This window comes from Mustela erminea, chromosome 11 (genome assembly GCF_009829155.1).
Source record: "Mustela erminea isolate mMusErm1 chromosome 11, mMusErm1.Pri, whole genome shotgun sequence".
Lineage (NCBI taxonomy): Eukaryota > Metazoa > Chordata > Mammalia > Carnivora > Mustelidae > Mustela > Mustela erminea.
The window spans coordinates 40,290,009-40,313,549 of record NC_045624.1 but is presented as its reverse complement, the minus strand read 5'-3'; the positions used below and the strand labels follow the sequence as shown (position 1 = coordinate 40,313,549).

General features: G+C 42.0%; 1 protein-coding gene across 9 annotated transcripts in view; it reads right to left on the bottom strand.

The window, feature by feature from the left end:
- Positions 1-23,541, bottom strand: part of ELMO1 (engulfment and cell motility 1) — a 522,832-nt gene that overhangs the window by 379,753 nt on the left and 119,538 nt on the right. For all 9 annotated transcript variants that reach the window (XM_032305259.1, XM_032305268.1, XM_032305261.1 and 6 more), the window contains 2 exons: positions 21,112-21,152; positions 19,846-19,918 (listed from right to left, as the gene is read on the bottom strand). In XM_032305259.1, coding sequence (XP_032161150.1) covers positions 19,846-19,918; positions 21,112-21,152 — 114 coding nt within the window. The remainder of the gene's footprint in view (positions 1-19,845; positions 19,919-21,111; positions 21,153-23,541) is intronic.

Below are 23,541 nucleotides of genomic sequence, written 5' to 3'. Positions count from 1 at the left end.
ACTGTATTCATATTACCATGTTTTATGAGCTTAGGTTTGTAAATGTATATTTTATTCAGGTAATCGATAGGAATAAGCAGGCTTTTTTATTAACATAAAAATTCAATATCTGGTCTTGTGAATGATTATTATAAGAATGTAACAAGCTGCCACATTCAATTTACTATGTGTTTTGTTATTGTATTCAATATGGAGAAAACCTGGATATATATGTACACTGTACTAGTTTTGACTGCTGCGTAACAAATTACCACAACTTGAGGAGCTTAAAACCACACAAATGTATGATGTTGCAGGAATGGGGCACGTGTTAGCTGGGTCCTTTACCTGGGGTCTTCCTGGGCTGAACTCGAGGTGTTGGTTGGCTGACTCCTAATCTGCAACTCGGAGACCTCTTCCAAGTTCATTCCGGGTGCTGGCGAATTCGTTTCCTTGTAGTGGTATGACTAAGGTCCCTCCCCCCCCCCCCCATATTTTAGCTAGCTGTTGACCAGGAACCGTGCTCACAATTAGAGTCTGCTCTCAGACCTTTACCCTGCAGCCGCCTCCACAACCTGACAACCCGCTCCTCAAGGCCAACAGGAGCGTATCTTTGTAATGCTTTAGCTTCTTTTAAAGGGCCCTTTGGATTAGGTCAGGTCCACGGAGATAATAGCCCTTTTGATTAAGCCAAAGTCAAATGATTAAGGACTTAATTGGATCTGCAAAGCCCCTGGAACATACAGCGTAATAGAACCACAGAAGTGGCATCCCATCCTAGTCCCAGGTCCAGACTGCACTCAGAAGAGACAGAATTATACTGGGCATGCAACATGAGGTGGTGGGTGTCTTGGGTGCCTCCTCAGATCCTGCCAACCACACACACACATGTACCTGTCTATGGGAACTGTTTCTGAGAGCTGACCTTGAAATCTCAGATGCTTGGAAAAGGTACAATGGGACACTTTTTCTTTCAAATCTATAGACCTAACACCTATCGCAACTCTCACTCATTCCTCATAAATACTCAAAGTCAGACAAAAATATTCAAAACTCACAGAAAGGTATGGAATGAAATTGGATTTTCACCTATTATAGGACCCTGGCCATGCTCCTAAGCCAATCTATCTGGCCTACCAGCATCTTCTGTGAGCACGCACCCAGGTGCAGCAGCCTACACTTGCTTGAAGATTTTGCTCGAATGGATGGATTCATGCCTGATTTAAAGTAAAACGGTACAATCTCCCCCATCAAAAATATCCTTATAAGAAGTGTAAATATATGCACAGGGATGGAGGAAAGTAGATGCTTCCTACAGAGGTCTGTTGAAAGTCAACTCAACCTGGCACCCTAAGTTAATAGTGATTAAGCTATTACTACAGTTTATGTTGATTCTTTCACTCATGCTTAAAGAGCTCAAAACAATATTTTAAAAGGCTGTATCAACCAAATACATCTGCAAGTCCTGAACCACCTCTGAAAACCCCCGAAATGGAACTTTCTTCATGATAATATAGGAGATCTTGGTTTCAGTTCCAAACTGATACTCAGAAGCTGAGTAACCTGAAGCCCCAACACCCCCAAACACCTCTCTGAGCCCTGAGTATGTCAGTGAAATCACCCATTACAGTGGCTGGCACCTGGAGGGTCCTTAACAAATGACCAGCATAAGCAGGATGACCCAATGTCTTTGACTGATCATTAAACTTTTATTTTGTATGGAAACAGTGAAATAATTATAAGACTCAGTTTGAAGAATGGAAACCTGGGCATTGTTTTAAAAAATAAAAAGGAAGGGAAAGAAAGAGAGAAAAAGGCAAATAAAAAGCCCAAATAGAAAGAACGGATTTTAAAATAGAGTTGAGTACTTTCAGCCATGAAGGAAGTTTGACAAATAAATAGGAAATATGACTCACTGAGGGATGACCATGGGCTAGGCGCCTTGCACACTGTCTTGCCGGCCTGAAACATTTTCACTGTCATTACAGAATGAAAAGGACAGAGCAGATTCACTGACAACATGTTAAGATGTCCACTATGTATTATGTTCAAATGCAAGTTATAAGAGAATATGTAAGTGATGATCTCACTTAATAAACACCCAAACTCAAATTCTGTTGTAAGTATGTATACTAAAATGTCAGTTTGCACTGTGTAACAGGATTATGATCATTTAAACAATTTTTACTCTTCTTGTTTTCTTCTACTATGTCTCAAAAGTGCTTACTCCATGTAATTTTTTTAAATGAACTCTGATACTTCATATCAGTTTGCTGAGAGGCAGCAAATAATGGAACATAGACTATTTATAAATGTCGTATTAAATTAGTAAAGTGGCACCTTGCTATTTTTTAATATCTAAAAATCTAAACCTAACTACAGGGCATGTGAATCTGAAGCTGCAAGAGAGAGGGCAACTGAACACAGAAGAAGAGAAAGAAAAGTAGATCAACAGAGACCAGGAAGAGACTTTTTTTTTTTTTTTTTTTAAGATGGCTAATAGGGGCACCTTGGTGGCTTAGTCAGTTAAGCGTTTGCCTTCAGCTCAGGTCATGACCCTGGGGTCCTGGGACTGAGTCTGGCGTCGGGCTCTCTGCTCATCTGAGAGTCTGCTTCTCCTTTTCCCTCTGCTCCTCCCCCCACCACGTGCTCTTTCTCTTTCACTAGCTTTCTCTCAACTAAATAAACAAAATCTTAAAAAAAATAAAATAAAATAAGGGGCACCTGGGTGGCTCAGTGGCTCAGAAGCCTCTGCCTTCCACTCAGGTCATGATCCAGGGGTCCTGGGATCGAGCCCTGCATCAGGCTCTCTGCTCAGCAGGGAACCTGCTTCCCCCTCTCTCTCTGCCTGCCTCCTTGCCTACTTGTGATCTCTATCAAATAAATAAATAAAATCTTTTAAAAAATAAAATAAAATAAAATAAAATAAAATAAAAGATGGCTAATAACCTAAAGATATCACTATGGATATTACTATGGAAAGATGGAACAAAGTCACAGACAGACAAAGGGGAAAAAATCAGCAGGAAGATATGTGTCACAGGAGAAAAAAACTCAACATTAGGGAGCAGAGAAAGAATGGCAAAAGAGAAGAAATGAATTTTAAACAATCATAACGCAAGAGGAAGCTCTCCCTTCCTATTCATCTCTTAACAAAATGGGAAATTTAAATAAGATCACAAAATGAATCATTTTTAAAGTTATTTTTGTGCTTGATAGCCAAAGTTATCTTGACCTACACCAGTCTGAGAGACCTGATAGGGCTGCAACAGTCTAACCAGGTCTCTTTCAGATCTCTCTTTAGTTACAGCACCAAGTTCAAGACTGTCTTTGAAAGATGAAGAGTAGTTACTCACCAATTTACAAGTGTAGCTGATACAACAAAGCACTCTCTTTCATTTTTTAATTTGAAAGTACACATAGAGTAAAGGAAGTGAACCAATATCCCCCAAAATGGTACTCAAAAAAAGAACATGTAAATATCAAAGTGCCTAATGGATTCCCTCTAAATTCCTGTGAAAACTTCCTCTGTTTACACAATCACTGCCCCCTCCACCAGCAAGAAAGAAAAGCAATAGATCGTCCCTCCGCCTGAATCCTTTATCAATGTGGAAAATAATCTCATTGCTGCTCTCTGTTTTACTAATGTAGAATTTCTTCTACTTATCTTACTTTATATTTTCTTCTTCCTCTTCCCTTAAGGAGTTGAAATCTAGCAAAAGTGAAAAGGCAGAGTTTGATCTTTGAGTAAGTTCTGGAAAGTAGTAAACCCATCTGACGGCTCCTGAAAGAGCAAGGTAAAAAGATGTTGCATGCGGTGGCTTAATTAAAAAGCCCCAAAGTTCTTTGCCACTCCTTCCACGGAGAGGAAGTTCCCCTACCGTCTCCTATTGAATCTGGGCAGGCCATATGACAGTTTCAATCATCTGAGTATAACAGAAGATTCCAGAGAACTTCTAAGCCTTGATCACAAAGAGCCATGCAGCTTCTGCTCGGCTCTCTTAAAACACTGGCTCTTAGAAAGTGCCCTCTCGGGGAGCTTCCCAGAACCCTGTCACATACTCTGAGGAAGCCCAACCCACAAGCAAAGGCCACATGTAGGCACTCCCGTTTACAGTCCCAGCTGAGCTGAGCCTTTGAGTCATCCCAGTCTAGCAGTCAGACATGCCAGTGATGAAGCTTCCAAATGATTCCATCCCCCAGATATGTGTGTCTTTCCAAACGAGACTCCAGACATCAAGCAATGACAAGGCATCATCCTTGCTCTGCCGCGTCCAAATCCATGACCCAGAGCATCAGTGAGTATAACTAATCCTTTCCACTGAGAATGGGTTTTTATTTTAGGTTTCTAGGTTTGGGGTGCTTGGGGATTCAACAACAGATAACTGGAGCAATGGAGATTAAAAAGAAATGACCATGCAATGATTAGTACCATAAATTAGCTGAGATCACAGTGGAAAGAGTGGGCAACCTAGAACCCCATGTCATACACTGTCACAGCCTGAAAACAATTCAAGCAGGTGGAGGTTAAGATCTCTTTCCTCTGCTCTCTCTCTCTGGTCTGTCTACTTGACTTTCTTTCTTTTTTATTTCTCTTTTTTCTTTGGATCTTTGCTCATACCTATCCCTTAAGTCTGCCCTTGGGTCACTGATTTACTGCTGGGGGGTTATTCATTTTTCATAAAACAAATATTTATGGAGCATTGTTCTAGACATTAGGATAACAAAAGTGAGAAAATCTAACTTTGCCCTTGACCTTGTAATAGAATGTTTTTCAAACTATGATTCACAATGATTAATAATTACAAAACCATCCTGATGGGTCCTAGCAAACATTTTAAAAATAAAAATAATGCAGAAAATAACACACTAAAACTAACAACAAAAAAAGGATTTCTAAGTAGTATAACGAGTATTGTTTCATGAATCCTTTATCCTTGGACACAAGCACACGATGTCTACATTGTGTTTCCATCCTAAAACTTTGACAAACATAGTCTAAGAGCTAGATAAAAATAAACCTCATTTCTGATGTATAAAAAACATGAATGAGATTGTGTTTAGGAAATTTGCAATTAAGTTGCTGGCTCTGGAACACATTTTAACAATCACAGAGTCACTCTCCTCTACAGATAACCGGTTTTGGGGTTTTTTTGTTTGTTTGTTTGTTTTAACTGTTGTTAGCTTTGTTTAGAAGGAGTGTTCTAGTGTTTCTAGGGCCATTTTTGGTAAACAAGTGCCTGTCTTCAGCATGTGTCACTCATTGTGTATCTGAGCATTACACAGTTAAATGTTTGAGTACTTGAGTCAATCTATTCATTGGTTTAATAGCTGAACTAGAGAACATGGAATTATCATGACCTCTGGCATTTATCTTTGCCTGCAATTCTAGAAGCAGTCATATCTTACCAAACCCAAGCTAGGGAGCCTAAGGGGGGAAAAAAAAATTAGCTGCCTGTATAATCAGCATGATAGCCTCCATCCACAGTCAGTGGTAAACATTAAATAACATGTCATAAAACCACTGACATCTGAGAAATACTGATGGCAGTCAGTACCTCCTCTCTCCTGCACCCTCTCATTTATGTGACTCAACTCAGACGGGCTTTTTTCCCCCCTTCATCCTGAAATAAGTATATATTCTTCCAAGTCTTCCCTAGAGGAAAAGCAGCAAATGATTTAAAATGATAGCTCTCATCCAATTCCTGAACTCTAATTAGGAAATTCTAAAACCACCCAAAAAAATGTTTTTACAGAAAACTTCAGAAAGTCTACTGCCAATTTAGCTTGAGTCACTGAGAGCAAAACAGTGGGATAGAGGTGAGATGACATTCCCAGAGAAGGCAATGGCTGGTGGAAGCCCAGTGCCCGGGCCAGAGAGCTTGTGAGCAAAAAGTACGATCTGAGGCACGTATGCACGTGTGTGTGAGGGGGTGTGTTTCAATTTTCACAGGTTGTGCTTGATGGACTGAGAAAAGGCTGAGGGAAGCAAAAGCCATACATACGTCTCATTCCTATCCCAAGCATCACCACAGCAATCAAATACCCAAATGTGCCATATGGCCATCATAGCTCAACGCCAGCCTTTTGTCTTCATTTACTTAACTGGGAAAAATCTAATAGGTCTAATAAAAACTAAATTGTTAATAATATTAGTAATCTTTTGGTTCCTGACTTGAAGAAACTCAAAATGAAAGGTCTGGGGATGAATATAAACCACTCTTGGCGCACACATGGCCAGATGTTACAGACTGAACGTTTGTATCTCCCCAAAACTTGTTTGTTAAATCCTGATGCCCAGGATGATGGTTCTAGAAAGTGGCGCCTTTTTGGGAAGGTGGTCCTTTACCTTTATGAATGGGATTAATGTCCTTATAAAAGAACCCTAGGGAGCTTTCTCTCTCCTGCCATGTGAGGGCACAGTAACAAGATGGCGGTCTCTGAACCAAGAAGCAAGGCCCTCACTAGACATCAGATTTGATGCTTCCAGATGTGAGACAAAGGTGCTTCCAGAACTGTGAGAAATAAAATGTGGTTATTTATAAGCCAGTCTATGGTATTTTATTATAACAGCCTGAAAGGACTAAGACACAAGCAAATACAGGATGACCTATTTCAAAGTATTCTTTGTGTTGGTCAAAATTCTGGCTCCAACCTTTACTCTTGGTGACTTGTTTCCATCATATGGACGTGTAATGCCAACTGCAAACAGTTGCATTCAGTGGTTTACTGGTTATTGGAAAATGGGTCACCACAGTGGAGTGTGACTGTCACAAGCTTCTCCTTCATTTAATGAAAAAGACTGTGGGGGGTAGAGAATGCCAACAAGGTTTCTAAGTTATGGGCCATATTTTCCTTCACGGAAACACTTAAGTATTTATTTACGCCTAGCATTCTCTCTGCTCTCCTGTGACCAAGGCTTCCTCAGAGCCAATTGCCTGACATAAAGAACTTGAGATGGGTGAGCCACATGAATATTAATGGTTCCCCACGGTGAGATAAAGTAAAACGTACTTTCTCAGAATTGAACTATCACATAAATAAGGGTAAATTATCATTCACAACTACAGTTTGATTCTCAGCGTTTGTTATTTGCTACAATAAAAATAAGAATGATAATACTGACTTGGAAAGTGGATTACTGGCTGATTAGCTGCACAATAAAGACCTATTTGTATAATATAAGGTACAGTGGGGGGGGCACTCTTATTTCTCCCTCCCCACAGCTATTGCTGTGAACTGGAGATACATTCCCAAAATCGACCCCTTTTTCTCTTTGGCTCATGTATTCCAAACAGAGAGTAGTACTTTAATCCATGCAACTGGTTTAATTATTATTTTATGAAACTTCATGAATCTTCCAAAAATTTTAATTGATATCCAACTAAGTATAGATGGTGGGGTGGGGGGAGGTAGAGAGAGAGAGAAAGAGAGAATGTTTATACTGTACTTTTTTGGGAAAAGATAATTAATAAGCTGTGGGGGACCAAAAGCCAACCAAAACTTTTAACACTGATTCAAGACTCTAAGAGAAGCATTAAGATTCATTTACTCACCCTACAATTCCTCCACCGTGAATAATCTGAAAGTGTATGCGCATATTCTGGTAATTGAATTAACCAACGTCATACATAATTTATTAAGAGACTAATTGTACTTTCTATCTTGCAAAGAAAACTGCATCATATTAAATCAACAAACAGTCCTCAAACACCTACTTATTTTGTTCAAGGAATCAGGTGAGACACTGTGACGGGGATCTAGGGGTGGATTTTGGATTGCAAGGCATTTCTAAGCCCACGGAAAAGAAAATACAAATTAGCACACACATCGTTAAACATCAGTCCAAGGCAACAGCAAAGAGATGCAGGTTCTGATTAGCTAACAAATGAACTTAAGAGACAGTAACCTAAAGCAGCAATGATTCTAGATAGCAGTAGAGAAGAAGGGAAGAAATTTACAAAAAACTTCCAAAATTGGGGTTAAGATGATCTCAGGCAAGGGGTACCTGAATGGCTCAGCCAGTTAAGAGGTTAAGCATCTCCCTTGGGCTCAGGTCATAAGGTCCTGAGATCAAGTCCCCCTGCAGGCTCCCTGCTCAGCAGGGAGTCTGCTTCTCCCTGGGCCCCTCCCCACTGCTTGTGCTCTACCCTTTCTTCCAGCTCAAAGAATTTAGGGTTGGTAAGGAGAGGTCAGCTGGCCTGCAGTGGTGGTTATTTTAATAACACTGTTTCCAGTATGTGCTTGTTGCTGAGAGTCACCTCCCCAGAAACAAGGAGTATGTCATTTCCCATATTTATCCCCAGCACCTCTCCTATACCTGAAGCACAATGAGAGCGAGGGGCGGGAGAAGGAGTAGGATTAAATTCCAAGAGCAAGTTTTATTTGGAGAACACTGGGGCAGTTTGTCTAAAGCGGAGGGAACAAGAGAAAGACAGCAACACTGAGCATGTTGCCTGGCGTTAGACTGTGATGCACACTGATGGCCAAGGGAAAGAAGGAAGAAAGTCGGACCTTCTCAGCAACAGTGGAAACCAACCAGAATGAGGCCCCCAATTCAGGAAGCACCCAGGCCTATAAGCCAATTCAAATTCATATTACGGGTTTTCATCATCGGCAGGAATCAGGGGAAAGATTCAGAGGCTGCTCCCACTTCACGTGGTAGCATTCCAGTATGGCACCGGGACCACCCAGACTTGTTAAAAATGCTCAAACCCCAGTCTTGATCTACTGAATCCAAATCTCTAGATTTGACACGTGATCTACATTTAAGTATGAGAGTTGCTGTTCTGGAAAATGAACATATCATGGCGGGGGGGGAGGGGTGGGAGGGAGGAGCAGGACACAGATTTACTATCTAGAGAGTAAAGCACTACATATTGTACCATAAATACACTAAAACCATTGCAATGTATACATTATCGGGCAGATTATATGGTATATGAGTCAGATGTTTAAAAAATAAAGCAGAAGAGTTCAGATCCTACTTAAAAGATTTTTTTAATGTGTACTGAATCCAAAATTGCAGGGCCAAGGTGATGACTCATCAAATATGATTCAAAAATCAAATTCTCAATAATCTATCCAAACTTGACCCTAACAGTGATCCACTGGTGTCACTCTAGTCTACGACCAGACTGAAAAGTCTATGAAATCAGGCACTTCATTATCTTTCTCACCTCAGGATGTTTAACTGTCAAATCTGAGCAAATAAATTTCTCCCTCTTGTACTGTTATGCTCCAATTCATTACCGATTTTTTTTTCTACTTATTTTCCAATGAATATCAGTTAGAAAATTTTTACATTCTAAATTAGGAGTACCCAAAAGGGAAGTTAAATTGGATGTTAGTTGGGTTACTATAAGTTAACATTTTATCTGGCTGGGCAAATCAACAAATTCATCAAGAAGTTGTCATTGAGAAAATAAATAAAAAGAGCAATTTTATTTAACAGCAATGTGTTATTATTAACCTTAGCCAGGATATCAAGGAGATTAATAGATAGCAAGCATTTCAAGAAGATTCTTATCTGGTCTCATTTTCTCCTTGGAATCAAAAGTGCCACCTGGTATTTGATGTCAGTCTGTAGATATATTTCAGAATACCCTTGCATTTCTTTCTTCTCCATAGTAACAGGTTTTCTGACCGTTCCTAACATAGGCTGACCACTCTTCCCATACGGTGCATTCAGACTAGTCACTGGGGAGTCTATAATCCAATCATTTATAATTTAGCTTAAGACCCTCTGAAGGTTCCCCAGTGCTCTCAGAATACAGTTTAAAATCCCAGGGGCACCTGGTGGCTTAGCTGGTTAAGCATCCAACTCTTGATCTCTGCTCAGGTCTTGGTCTCAAGGTTGTGAGTTCAAACCCCATGTTGAGCTCCATGCTGGATGTGAAGCCTACTTTTTAAAAAGTTTAAAATCCTTATTATTGCCTGATAAGGTCTTGAGAATTGAGGCTTATGCAAAAACTCCCTAGATATGACTTGCGCATTTTAAAGGCCTCCCCTGCCATTTGTCTTAGATCTCTGCTTAAATGTCCCCTGCTCCAGGCTAAATTAGGTCTGGATGCTTTCATCTGTCCTTGTGACACTTACAATTATAACTGGTTAATTTGGGGTAAATACTTATTTGTCTGTCTTCCCTTCCGGATTTTGAGAATCATGAAAGTTGGAACTATCTTGAGCTCAGCGCAGTGCCTGGCACAAAGGGGAAGTCAACACAAGTTTTTTTTAATCGAATATATGCATACATGGTTGTTGTTGTTTTTCCTCTCCGCATGGCTGTTTCTGTTTTTGACAGACGTGGATTATGAGCAGGCAGATCCAGTACAAGTGGCCTGTCTAGTAGAGTCCACTGCTTTCCAAAAGCTAGTGACAGGTGTTCCAGCAGCCATTAGGGCAAGGAGCATCCGTAACAGAAGTCAGGTTCAATCACTAGTCACAAAAGAAAGAACTCAGCAGCGAGGCACATGTGACCGTGGAGTCTTTAACAAGTCCACAGCAGGCAGCAGGTTGTGAGAGAAGACAAGGGAGAGAGCAAAGGGGCGGCACGAGAGAAATGCTTGGAGTCAGGAGCCCCAGGAGAGCTGGAGGCACAGGGCAAGGTGAAAAGCAGGAGCATTTTTCTTTGCGTTCCTGCCTGCTGAGAGCCAGGCCCAGGGCATTGGCCCAGGTCTGCAGGTGGTGGCCTGTGCTGGTCACAGCTGGCTGAGGGGTAGGCTTGCAAAGGCAGCAACAGTGGCTTCCGATGAACAAATCCAGAATCTTATACCACAGGCAGCAGAAAAGGCAATGTAATGTGGCTGGGTCAGGAAATTTACAACATTCCTGGGCTCTGGTTTGCTCAAATTAGGATGCCAATCCCAGTGAAAGTTCTTTGATCAGTTTAAGTAAAGGGGCAGGACTGAAAAGCGCCAGAGGGTCCTCTCACAGGGGTGCAAAGACAGGACAGAAAGCAGAGAGGGAATTCAGGATGGGGAGCTTCTCCCTCTCCACCTCCTCTGACTCCCTCAGGGCCCTTCATCTCCACATAACCTCAATCCTTCCTGCAGGACGGTTTTACTCTGTGCCCTTATGGTTCAGTCCACCAAGCCCCGTATTTATAGCTTGCAGGAAGATGCGTCTGCCATCGAATGTGATTCCACAGGACTTTCCTGTTCCAGCGAACGCCATCACCCAACTCACCTCGCAATTTCAGATTCTCAGAAGAGAATGCATGGGGGCCCAGCTAGGGTGCGGTGTCAGCTCCTGGTGCCATTAGCTGAGGGGCAATAGGAAAAGGACACGTGGCACCAGGTCTCAGAGCTGCTCCTCCCAGAAACCAGGAGCAGGACAGCTCCCCAGGAAAAGACGTGCCTCAGTCCGCTCTGTATTCTGTTTGCTGGTGGTGCTGGTGGCGTTGGTCTGTGCATGTGTGTTACTTTCTTCAAGGAAGAGCACATTCCAAACACGAGGCTTCCTTAAACTATTACACTTAAATACAGCCCTTGTATTTATTCTCCCTGGTTAACCTTCCCTTGTAATGATTTTTCAGTGACTTTCAAATATTTTTGACCCCCACCCAAGGGAAAAACTAAGACTATCCACATATTATCTGTGAATGTATGAGAAGCAAATATTTCACAAAACGACACATATAACAGACTGTTACTTTTGTACTCTCTTATACGCCATTCTTTTTTTTTTAAGATTTTATTTATTTATTTGACAAAGATCACAAGTAGGCAGAGAGGGAGACACAGAGAAAGAAAGGAGGAAGCAGGCTCCCCACTGAGCAGAGAGCTGGACGTGGGGCTCGATCCCAGGACCCTGGGATCATGACCCGAGCCAAAGGCAGAGGCTTTCACCCACTGAGCCACGCAGGCACCCCTTGTATGCCATTCTTAAAGCTCTTGTGACTGACTAAAATGATTTCATTCCCATTAATGAGTAATGATCTACAGTTTGGAAAATGCTACTATTAATTCTATTGTTCTGTAATTTTATTATTGAAAAAGTTTTACACTTCATATTATACTTAAAATAGAAAAAAGTTCCCCTATCTTTTCTCAGAAATACCTCCAATCCCACAAAATTTTAGCCACTTTTAAAAGATGAACCAAATTGGCGTGAGATGTCTAGTGCTTAAGGACACCAACACGAAACAGGAAGATGAGGTTAACACGAACGTCCTTACTCTCTCCTTTTATTAGATAGCCTGTGTCCATCACAAAAAAGGGGCATGTTCGAAATACAAATTCCCCAAGGCATATGTCCAAATTTGAATTGTTTTCATCATGGCATTCTTGAGTGAGGCACGCGACAGCCATGTTCTGTTCTGTGTAGCAACCCATAGAGACATGTGCCCCTGTGTTAGCTGAGCCCGTTCAGACGTGCCATCCACCGCCTCTGTAGAAAGCTGACTCTCCCTCACAGAGATGGAACCTTACTAGCCTTACTAGCCTTGTCCCAGTGGAAAAGAAGCTCTACTGGTGAGGAATTTCTCAGGCAAATACTTGGTTGAGCAATGCCGATCAAATTGGGTTACTGGGTCGAAGGTGTATGTAAATTCAAAGGCTTTCTGGAGGACCAAGAGCTGGTAGAATGAGGACGTTCAACAGAGGAAACCGGGGAGGTAAAAGAAGAGGACGGAAAGATCTACTTTCATCTCCGGCACCCAGAGCTGACGTGCCTCCCATTCGTGGTTGGGCATGACGAGAACTGCCGAAATGCCTGCCTAGGTCACAGAAGAGCCTAAGAGCGTGGGACGCTGACTCTGGAATTGGTCTTTCTGGGTCCAGTCCCAGTTCACTTACTTACACGGCTGAGCCTCAGTTGTTCCCTCTGTAAAATGGAATGTGTAACAGTTAAACTTGGTTCACAGGCTTCTTCTGAAGATTCAGTAAAACGAGCCATCCACGTGAGGCTCTTGGCGGAGACAGATTGCCACACAGTAAGCATCTGACAAATGCTCATGGAAGTTGCTCCCTCCAGCCAAATAAGTCCTCAACTGGCTTACCAGGGTGCTAAGACTCACAAAGGGAGTTCGGTCTTTGAAGGAATATATTTCCCAAATTCAGGTCAGATGTAGTTATCCTGCTCTAGGATCCTTTTTGTTCCGTCTTTCCTTCTATAATTACTTGGTTCTCTCATCCCCTTCCTCAAAACCTGTGCCCATTTTGAGACTCTCTCCTCTACTAGACCTTGAGATCAAGAGAATGGAACATATTCTTCTCACTAAGGTCTTTGTAGAGGCCAGGTCTCGTGTGTGATAACTGAACTCCACAGCATAATTAAGTGTCTCCTGACTGGGCAGGACATACAAATCCCAGGGACACACACTCCCTATCTGCCAGCTTCTGGGAGGCTCCAGACCTCTGAGAACTGAGAGCACCTAGGAAGTTGAGAATGACATAAAAATGACCTCATTTCCTTCCCAAAGGTTGCTGGTGTCAGCTTTGCCCAGAGAGCCCGAATGAGGCATGTTAATCTCTCTTACTAAACAGTAAGAATTCATCTAAACAAGATACTGCCAAGGTATATTATGATACTTCATATATTCGGCAACAGGTGGTTAATGGTAGAGTATATAGTCTACTAATGGTGGCCTTCACCATGCCCCATGCTCTCTGCATGCTTAAGGGTAAGGATGATCTGGCAGCTTTCCTAAGAAGATTGGCATTAGTACAATAATATACCTTAGACAATCATACAATCCATACCGAAGGCAAATGAAAATATACTATTGACCAGTTATAGCACAAGAGTCAGGAACCCCAATGCCCAACTCAATCAAAAATCCACATATAATTTTTGACTCCTTCAAAACTGAGCTACTATTAGCCTGCTGTTCACTGGAAGCATTGCCAGTAACATAAGGAGCCAATAAACACATATTTTGTATGTTATATGTATTATATACTATGTTCTTACAATAAAGCTTGAGAAAAGAAAATGTTATTAAGAAAATGATAAGAGATAATACATTTATAGTAACTGTACTATATTTACATTTTAAAAAATCTATGTATAAGAGGACCCATGTAGGTCAAACCCATGTTGTTCAAAGTTCAACTGTATTTGTTAATCCCTTGTGAGTGGAAGTCTACCTATTACAACTTCCTCCAAGTTATCCTCTTAGGGAATAAAGAAGCCACAGACTGAAGCTATGATCACAGGCTGTAGCCTCCTGTATTTATTTTCTTGAGCTGGTTACCATCAGGATCACTGGCCTGGAGTCCATAGAGAAAAGGCATCATGAACAAACTGGGCCCAGGCAACGGGGATTGAGGGTTTCCAGGAGGTGACCTAGAAAGTTTTGCAGAAAGACCCACCTGGGGCCTCAACCTGACCACTGCCCAAGTGCGTGACCTCAACAACCTGTTGCTTGACCTCTTTCACTGTAAAATGGACACAATAACACATGCATCACAAGACCAAAAGGAGATAATGAACTGAAATGTTTAGCACTTTCCCTATATAAAACTCTCTTGGGGAAGACAAGTTCCACTGGAATACTTGAAGTAAACATACACTTCACAAAAATAAACAAGTGGGATATGTCAAACTGAAGAGCCTACTTCACAGTAAAGGAAACCATCAACAAAATGAAAAGGCAACTCATGGAATGCGAGAAAACAACTACAAATCATATATCTGATAAGAGGTTAATATGCAAAATATACAAAAAACTCATACAACTCAATGGCCAATAACTGAAACAATCCTCTTAAAAAATGCACAGAGAAACTGAATAGGCATTTTCCCAAAGCCATACAGATGGCCAAAAAATACATGAAAGGTGCTCAACCTCACTCATTTTCAGGGAACTGCAAATCCAAACTACAATGAGGTATCACCTCACACCTGTGAGAATGGCTGTCATCAAAAGCATACATAAGTGTTGGCCAGGATGTGGAGAAAAGGGAACCTTCAGACACCACTGGTGGGAATGTAAACTGGTGCAGCCAAGAGAGAAAATAATACGGAGGTTCCTCAAAATTTCAAAAATGAAACTACCATATGAACCAGCAGCCCCACTTTTGAATATTTATCCAAGGAAATGAAAAGAGGCTATCGAAGAGACATGTGCACTCCCAAGCTCATTGCAGCATTACTCATGACAGCCACAACACCCTTAGTGTCTGTCAACACACACATAAAAAACAGGCGGTGCATGTATGCGACGGAATATTACTCAACCATGAGAAAGAAGGAAAGCTTGCCACTGGCAACAACATGGATGGACCTTGAAGGCATTACGCTAAGCAAGGTAAGTGGGACAGAGAAAGACAAATACAACATGGTATCCCTTAAGTCAAACTCATGGAAACCAGGAGTAGAAGAGTAGTTGGGGCGCTTGGGTGACTTGGCCGGTGGAGTGTCTGACTCTGGGTTCCGGCTTGGGTCATGATCTCATGGGTCGTGATGTGGGGCCCTGTGTCAGGCTCTGTGCTCAGTAGGGGAGTCTACTAGAAGATTTCTCTCCCTCTGCCCGGCCCCCACTCATGCTCACGTGTGCGCGTGCTCTCTCTCTCTCTTTCTCTAACTCAATAAATAAATCTTGAAGAAAAGAAAAGTGGTTGCCAGGAGCTGGAGTGGAGGGGGCATGGATAGGGAGACCCTGGTAAAAGAACAGAAACTTTCAGCTACAAGATGAACAAGGTCTGACTCTAAGGTAAACTATGATGACTACAGTTGATAATGCTATATTATGTAACCGAAATTTGCTGAGAGAGTAGAACTTAAATGACTCCACCAAAATAAATAAATAGGTGAGGTGATAGATGTGTTAATTATATGGGGGGGAACCCTTTCACAGTGTATACATATCATCAAATCCCCATGAGGGGGGGCGTCTGGGTGGCTCAGTGGGTTGGGCCTCTGCCTTTGGCTCGGGTCATGGTCCCAGGGTGCTGGGATCGAGCCCCACATCGGGTTCTCTGCTCAGCAGGGAGCCTGCTTCCTCCTCTCTCTCTGCCTGCCTCTCTGCCTACTTGTGATCTCTCTCTCTGTCCAATAAATAAATAAAATCTTTAAAAAAAAAAAAAAGATCTCAGCTCAAATGCCACTCCTTAAGGAAGACTTTGATGACCCTCCCCAGTCCAAGATAGGTCACTAAAAAAAAAAAAAAAATCCCCATGAGGTACACTTAAATACCTTACAATCTTATTTGTCAATTATACTTCCATAAAGCTGAAGATAGACATAAAGATAGACAATTCATTTTTTATTTATTTTTTATTCCCACCTCCCCCTCAGGGACATCACCCTGAAATACAAAAGTTTTGGGGGCAGAATCTGAATTTGTGAGTAGCTTACTCATAACATTCTATAAGGCATTTGCATGCGATGCTATTACTGAGCCCTGCCCAACAACATGACAATCTCTCCCACTGCACTGAAAAACCAAAGTTAATGACCCAATAAGCAAATGAAGACTATTTTGGAAAATATGCTTGGATAACATGAGAAAGATAGGGGAGGTGCCTCCCTGGGGCTCTTAGAATGAAAGTCCCAAGCACCCATCTATCAGTCACAAAATGTGTTAGCTTGTCGAGCCTGGAGAATTCTTCTTCTTTTTTAAAATTACAGGTGATATTTTATCTCTGGCAGAGGGAGGGAGACCACCTCATAGGCAAGAGAAAATCAGTAACTAAGAAGAACATGCATAAGTTTCAAAAATTAGTCACTGGTTACCATGGTGATGCAAATATTACCTAACAACTCACTGGGCTATAAGTAACCAAGATGATACTAAATACATTACTTCAAGATGGAAAATGGGCTCTATTTATAGGAGCACTTGCAAGAAACTAGACGGACCTAACACAGACTAGAGGCAGCCCTGGTTTGCCCCTGTGTCCCAGGATCCGAGGTCCCTCTCCTGCCCTAGGCATGTCAAGTCGAGCTCTGTGTCACATGCACACACAGCTGTGCCCAGGAACAGCTGCAGAAGGAAGAGTGATGACATTTTATTTACAAACAAAGGGCAATGAGTGGGAGGATGAGTCTTCTCACTCCCTAAATGCTTCATAGAAGAAGAATCTCCGCTAGCGCCCACTGAAGATGACCAGACTGGGTAACAGACTTAGGTGGCTGTCCCTTTCAAACTCAACATTAACAGCTTCCTCAGGCAATGCAACATTTTCTAAAAAAAAAAATGACTGGGGGGTGCCTGGGTGGCTCAGTGGGGTCAGCTCGGGTCATGATGCCGGGGTCCTGGGATCGAGTCCCGCATTGGGCTCTCTGCTCAGCGGGGAGCCTGCTTCCTCCTCTCTCTGCCTGTTTCTCTGCCTACTTGTGATCTCTGTCTGTCAAATAAATAAATAAAATCTTAAGGGGAAAAAAAAAAAAGAAATGACTGGGATGCCTAATAAAATAACAATTTTCCCACAGTTCTAAGGAATTCTAATTTTCTGAGTATACATTAATTTTAATTAGAACAGAAGCATAAATATTATTTGACTTTTTATATTATTCTAAGAATTCGCTGCACACAAACACACTCCTAAGTCAAACTTAGTACATAACTTGTGTTGACGATGCCCTCTGTCTGGTACACAGGGTAGTGGTACCGAAAAGCAGCCCAAAATCTGTATTCCTCCCAGTGGCCCCTGGGTTTCCACATTAGAATTCCAGGGAGGCTCTAAAGAATTTAAAATCCTAGGCCATATTCAAGGTCGATTCAGTCTGAGTCTCTGGGGGTGGGGATCTGAAAACGTACATTTCTGACAGGTTCTCCCTTCAAGCTCATCGTAGTAATCTCCAGTAAATTAAGGTCTCCTGACAATGAGGACAGAAGATAGGACAAGCCCAGGGGACACAGCCAATGCAGATGAATCAAAGGCAGGAGTATTTGTGATGCCGTGACTTTGGGTTGTGGCTGGACCACAACCCAGGGGGATAACCCCAGCACAACATACATGTATTGTGTGTGTGTGTATACAACACAAGGATTTGCAAACAACACAGATGTTGTGGTGTGATCTATCCTATTAAATATATTCTCATTTTTAATGCAATTACAGCCAACAAAATTGATATCACCACCCACTAATTAGTGATATTTGAAAAACCTTATTCTAACTTCTATGGTCCTATACCTGCATCTCTTAATAATTTTTACACTTTCTCATATTATGCTCCAAATAGCAGAAACCCATCCAAGCTTTTCCAGTAATACCGCCAAAAAGTTGCAATATTTGAATTATCTCTAAAAGTCGAACCAAGTTGAAATGAGGCAGAATTCTGCTTAAAGATAGCCACAGTAATACATTTAGCAGCAAACGCTTAACTTATTTATTTATATCCTCTTTATGTCACAGAGCATAGCGCGCAGAACACATAAATGCAGGATAGAATAAATGGAAAACATTGAGAAAATGAAGCTGAGGGAATATAAAGACAGGAAACTAACTGTTTGTGGAATGAATCAAAGGAACAAGCAAAATTAAACATAACACAAGCTGGGAAATCTAGTCTACTTGTTTACTCTGAGCTTTCTGTCAATTAGTATGAAGAGGAAAACCTGATCGGTTATGAAAATTCCGGGATCCATCTGGGAAGAACAAAGCAATTTCTAAGAAGGATTTCCAGGCCTCTGGCTATACTCCATCTGGGCTGGACTGAAGGTCACCCCTCAGACCCCCACCCTCACACACACACACACACACACACACACCATCACTCCTCTGGAGAGAGCAAGTCCTATTCCAGAGGAATAGGAACATTGTCATTGCCTTCTCCTTGCACTACCACTTACTTCACAGATAAATTCACAGTCACTCTAGAGACTGCTCATTGGGAGGAACAAAGCCTGGGACCCGAGGTTACCCAATGTCCCCTCCTCCAGGAACACTTTGTGCTCACTTCTGTCCCAGCACTGGCCACCTTGTTGTAAAGAAAACTGTTCACAGGGTTGACCCTTCCCTCCCCACCACACCCCATAAGGCTATAAAGTTCCAGGAGGACAGGACTGGCTCTGTGTATTTCGGTGAATTCTCCATAACAATGAGCTAAATGCTAAGCTCTTCTAGAAATTCCCAAAAGGCAAAGTGACAGAAGCACCAAGTCTGGACTTCCTTTTTGATTCTATCATTTACTACCCCTGGGATATTGGCCAAGCCATCAGACGTCTATGATTCAGCTTCTAATCTATTAACAAAAGCCAGTATTGTGTATAACACAGGTGAGTCTTGAGGAAGAAACCCACAAACAATGGGACTGGCCCAATTCCTGGCACACAATAGGTGCTGAATAAATACTAGCTTTCTCTTCTCCTGTTGAGGATCTCCCTAAGACCTAGTTTTTATTGCTGCGGGAACCACTGTAGTCTTCACCCACTCCCTCCCTCTCCTCCAAGCTTCTTAAAGAATAAAGAAAAAAAAAAAATCACCCAAGAAGAAACCAAGTTCCCAGGAGCCATAGAATACTCCATCCATGTCTACACAACGCCACCTTTGAAATGGTTTCTTGTCACTGTTTCAACTACTTTAAATAGGACTTAGAGACCGTTCTTCAGGAAGGGAAAAAAAAAAAAAAAAGTCCGAGAAAGGAGTCATTACACCATCAAATAAATGATCTCTCCAGGCAGTAAGAAAGAAAAATTTTTAAAAAATAATAATTTAAAAAAAAAGAAAAGAGAAATAATTAGTGAATTCACTGTCCGATGGCAAGGGCAGTGGGCTAATGGAACGTTGCCTTGTTGATACTAAAGCAGCATTGTTTGCTCTGTACACTCTATTTTCACGGACCGTAGAGATTTAAAATTTAGAGCACCATGTCTCATCTAGTCCTGAACAGAGGAAATATCAGTCATGCTTTCATTTTTTTATTTCATTTTTTCATTTTTTTGTCCCCGATCAAACAATGTGGTTGACCTACCTTTTCGGTGATGTAGAAGTTTGAACTATCGGCATGCTGCAGTGCAAAGTACTCATGGTTGGCAAGGGACCACCTTAAAAACAGAAGCACAAACTGATGAGAAAAACAAACGATGGTCATTTTCATTTCTATAACATGACACGGTTAGAAGAATGAAGCATCCTGCACTTGAAATTGGCCCACACCCAACACACCCCACAATGTGAGCCTAAAACACGAGGACACCAGCCTGACCAACCATTTCCTCTGTGGATGATCTTGGTCTTCTTGGTCGTGTTCCCTGCCTAGTGTCTGGAATATTTCATCTTTAGGGCTTTGAGCAGGGGCATTTAAACACAAAGTTACATTCCTCTCCATTTTGGAGGGGTGGAGCAGAAGAGGGAAAACAACAGAAATGAATACCCTTAAATTTTTGGTAACTGTTTCATTCCCACTGCCTCTGTGTTCCACAATCCCCCAGTCAGTATGCTTGCTGCAGATGGAAACATTCCGATTAAGTACCCTGGGGTCTTAAATAAACTCCAAGTAAGACTCGCTTGGTAATTCTGCTCTGAAAGCAGAAAAACCTCATGAAATGTCCCTACATGCTTTTCCTTTGCACTGGTAGGGCAGCCAAAGACAAGGAGGAAAGCCCTAACACTGGGAAGTTCCTGCGGCCGCCAAACCACACACAAGCTTGTCTTTTAAAATTCTTTTATCTTCTATGGGAACCTAAATGGTCCTCTCGATTTCTATCAGATGAGGTGTGTATTTAACCTCAGGAACTTCAGACTGCTCCCTGCTGGGTAGGATGAATGAACCACAACTTTTCAAAATAAATAAAAGAGATCCCAGTGTGCATACCCCAGCCATTTCACACTTTCTGCTCTTTGAGGAACAGAAGTAATTTTTTGGTAAAAGAGGGCATGTAGGGGCATCTGGGTGGCTCAGTGGGTTAAGCATCTTCCTTAGGCTCAGGTCATGATCTCAGGGTCCTGGGATCGAGCCCCACATTGGGCTCTCTGCTCAGCAGGGAGCCTGCTTCCTCCTCTCTCTCTCTACTGCCTCTCTGCCTACTTGTGATCTCTCTCTCTGTCAAATAAATAAATAAAATAAAATAAAATAAAATAAAAAAGAGGACATGTATATCTTACATAGCAATCCGTAATGTCTTTGGGCAGGTCAGGAGTGGCTTAGGAATAATATTTTATAATAGCTCGGGAATCTTTTATTAGCTTCTCAATTTGTGGACTGAAGCAACTCCGATGAATCCTAAGTCATACTTACCCATCACAGACTTCCTTTATTATTGCAGACAGCGGTTTTTTCTGCAAAATAGCAAAAAAGGGAAATGCTGTTAGTTTCATTTCACCATTTTAAATAAAAAGAAGAAGAAAAAGAAGCCTAATAAAAAGATATCTAAGTAAGGAGAATTTACATTTGCTATTCTTGGCTGTTGTCAATAAGTCAGTTATTCTTCTCAAAGTATAACCTACTGCCATCACCACCAAATATATTACTGATTTACTGCCCTCGTGGTCCTCTTTTCGATTCTTAAGTAATTAGTTGAACAAAATATGCATCATATTCAACTTAGCTGCTTTAAAATCAAGATGAAAACACAGGAGCCAGGGAAGCCCCAAGGTCAAATGATAATGGCAATTTCTTGGGATTAGTACATGAAGCTGGCAACAAGCAGTTCGGCTTTATGCAAACGCGCTTCGATTCATGGCAGTTTTACGAGAATGTGTGGCAAATGGAATATGAGGCATTGCGAAACTGTTCCTGTAAAGTGCACAGAATTCTTCTCCCAACCATGGCCCGGACCAACGCCAAACCGTGCAGCAGCTTGAGCTGGACACACTTGAGTAATGAGATGGTGACACCATGTGCTGCGTATCAACTGGCCGGCTGACCACAGCTGTGCTCTAGGCCCGAGAGCCACAGCTGTGCTCCGCCTGCCTCCGGAGGGAAGGAATGCGGCAGACACACACACACATACACAGCTCACACAGGGAATGTTGAAACTTCTCTACTTTGGATGCAAACAGACCCAGTCTGTCCCCTGGGGTGGGTGGCAGTGTGTCAACCGAAAGAACAAATCACAGACCAGAAACAAAGGGGGAAGAAAAATCAAATGGTCTTGGATTTTCCGATACAAACATACAAAAAGCTGTCTACATATAAACATGTTCTGCTTCTGTCCCTCTTGAAGGGTAATGTGCTACGGGAAAAGGAATTCTCAATCAAGCAGAACGGCTTCAAATCCTAGCCCTGTTCAATTGTCTGCCATGTAACCTACAATTTCCATAATTTGCTGAACCTCAACCAATTTATCTGTAAAATGGGCATAGGACCTATTCACTACTCTGGGCTGCTGTAAGAATTAAATTACATGGGAATTAATACAAAGCAAAAAATTAAAAAAAAAAAAGACATGTTCTGGCTTCTTACCCCCTCATATCACAGGATAAGTTCCATCTTCTCCTTACATCCTTGCCCTTGGACACAATGCTACTCTATCTGTCCTGTTGGTGAATTACGAACACTATTCACTGAGTCCACCCTCATGGGATGAAAAGAATGTTTGACTAAACTAAAAACCCGGTGGGGAGAAGGGGCACCTAGAATCACTGAGGGGGAAAGGTGCTGGGGGATCCTGAGATCCTGAGCTGGTCTCCTTTAAAATAAGATGAGAAGCAGAGATTGGGGTCTACAAATGAACTTACACGTTGTATAAGCCAAGGGCTTCTTGAGAACTTGTCCACTGTTGATGGCTTTAGCAGTGCGCTGAGGGGCAAGTTCTCACAACCAAATGACAGAGGAAATTTAGGAACAAAATTCTGTCCAGAAGACTAGGACTTAGTGCCTCCAACTGCCAGAGCCTTCTCCAGGCTAATTGTGTTTCGCGATGACCGGCCAGTCCTAGCCCCCTCCTCTTACTTTTTGCCTCACAACTGAAATCTCGTATCACAGGGCGGGATGTCAGCCTTAAGTTACATTGCGGTAACAGATCAGACCAAGAGAGCGCTGTTGCTGAAGCAGGAGAAGGCGCCTAAACAACAGCTCCCAGAATTAGGCTTCCCCGCTCAGGTGTCAAGAGAGGAATTCCTTAGATTTTTCGTTCAGGTCTGATTCACATATTTGGAACCAAATCTGAGAAGACAGCAGTCTATGGGCTACTATTATATTTAGAATAGTCTTTACTTGGCTGTATGAAAAGAGTACAGACCACAGGGGATCTCAGAGATTTAACAAAGATTCCAGAAAAGCTCTAAACCACCAATGAAAGAAGGAATCACAGTTAATTGAACGTAACGTACCCATCACGCACGTTCACCACTTAAAATGCACGTTATGTGAGGGTGGGGGCAGTCTGCACGCCCTACTTCCCATACCCGCCTCCTCCATTTTTCTCACGGTTCCAAGGAAGCCTGAGTCCTCACCACCCAAAGCTAGTTCCCAAGGGCCTTTCAGTCCTTAGCTCCCTCAGTGCGGCCACCTTACCGCACACTATGACTATTACCTTCTTTTAAAACCCTCTTTCCAGGGTGCCTATGGGATCTTCTTTAGTTTTGTATGGTTTTAACCAGTAAAACTTCAATAAAATCCAAGAGAGCCTTCATTGTTTCTCTTATGCCTCTGGGTAACTCCAGATTTCTGGGTTTGTCTCTTCCGCTTTTACCTAATCAGTCAGTTCCTCATTCACTTCAAGGC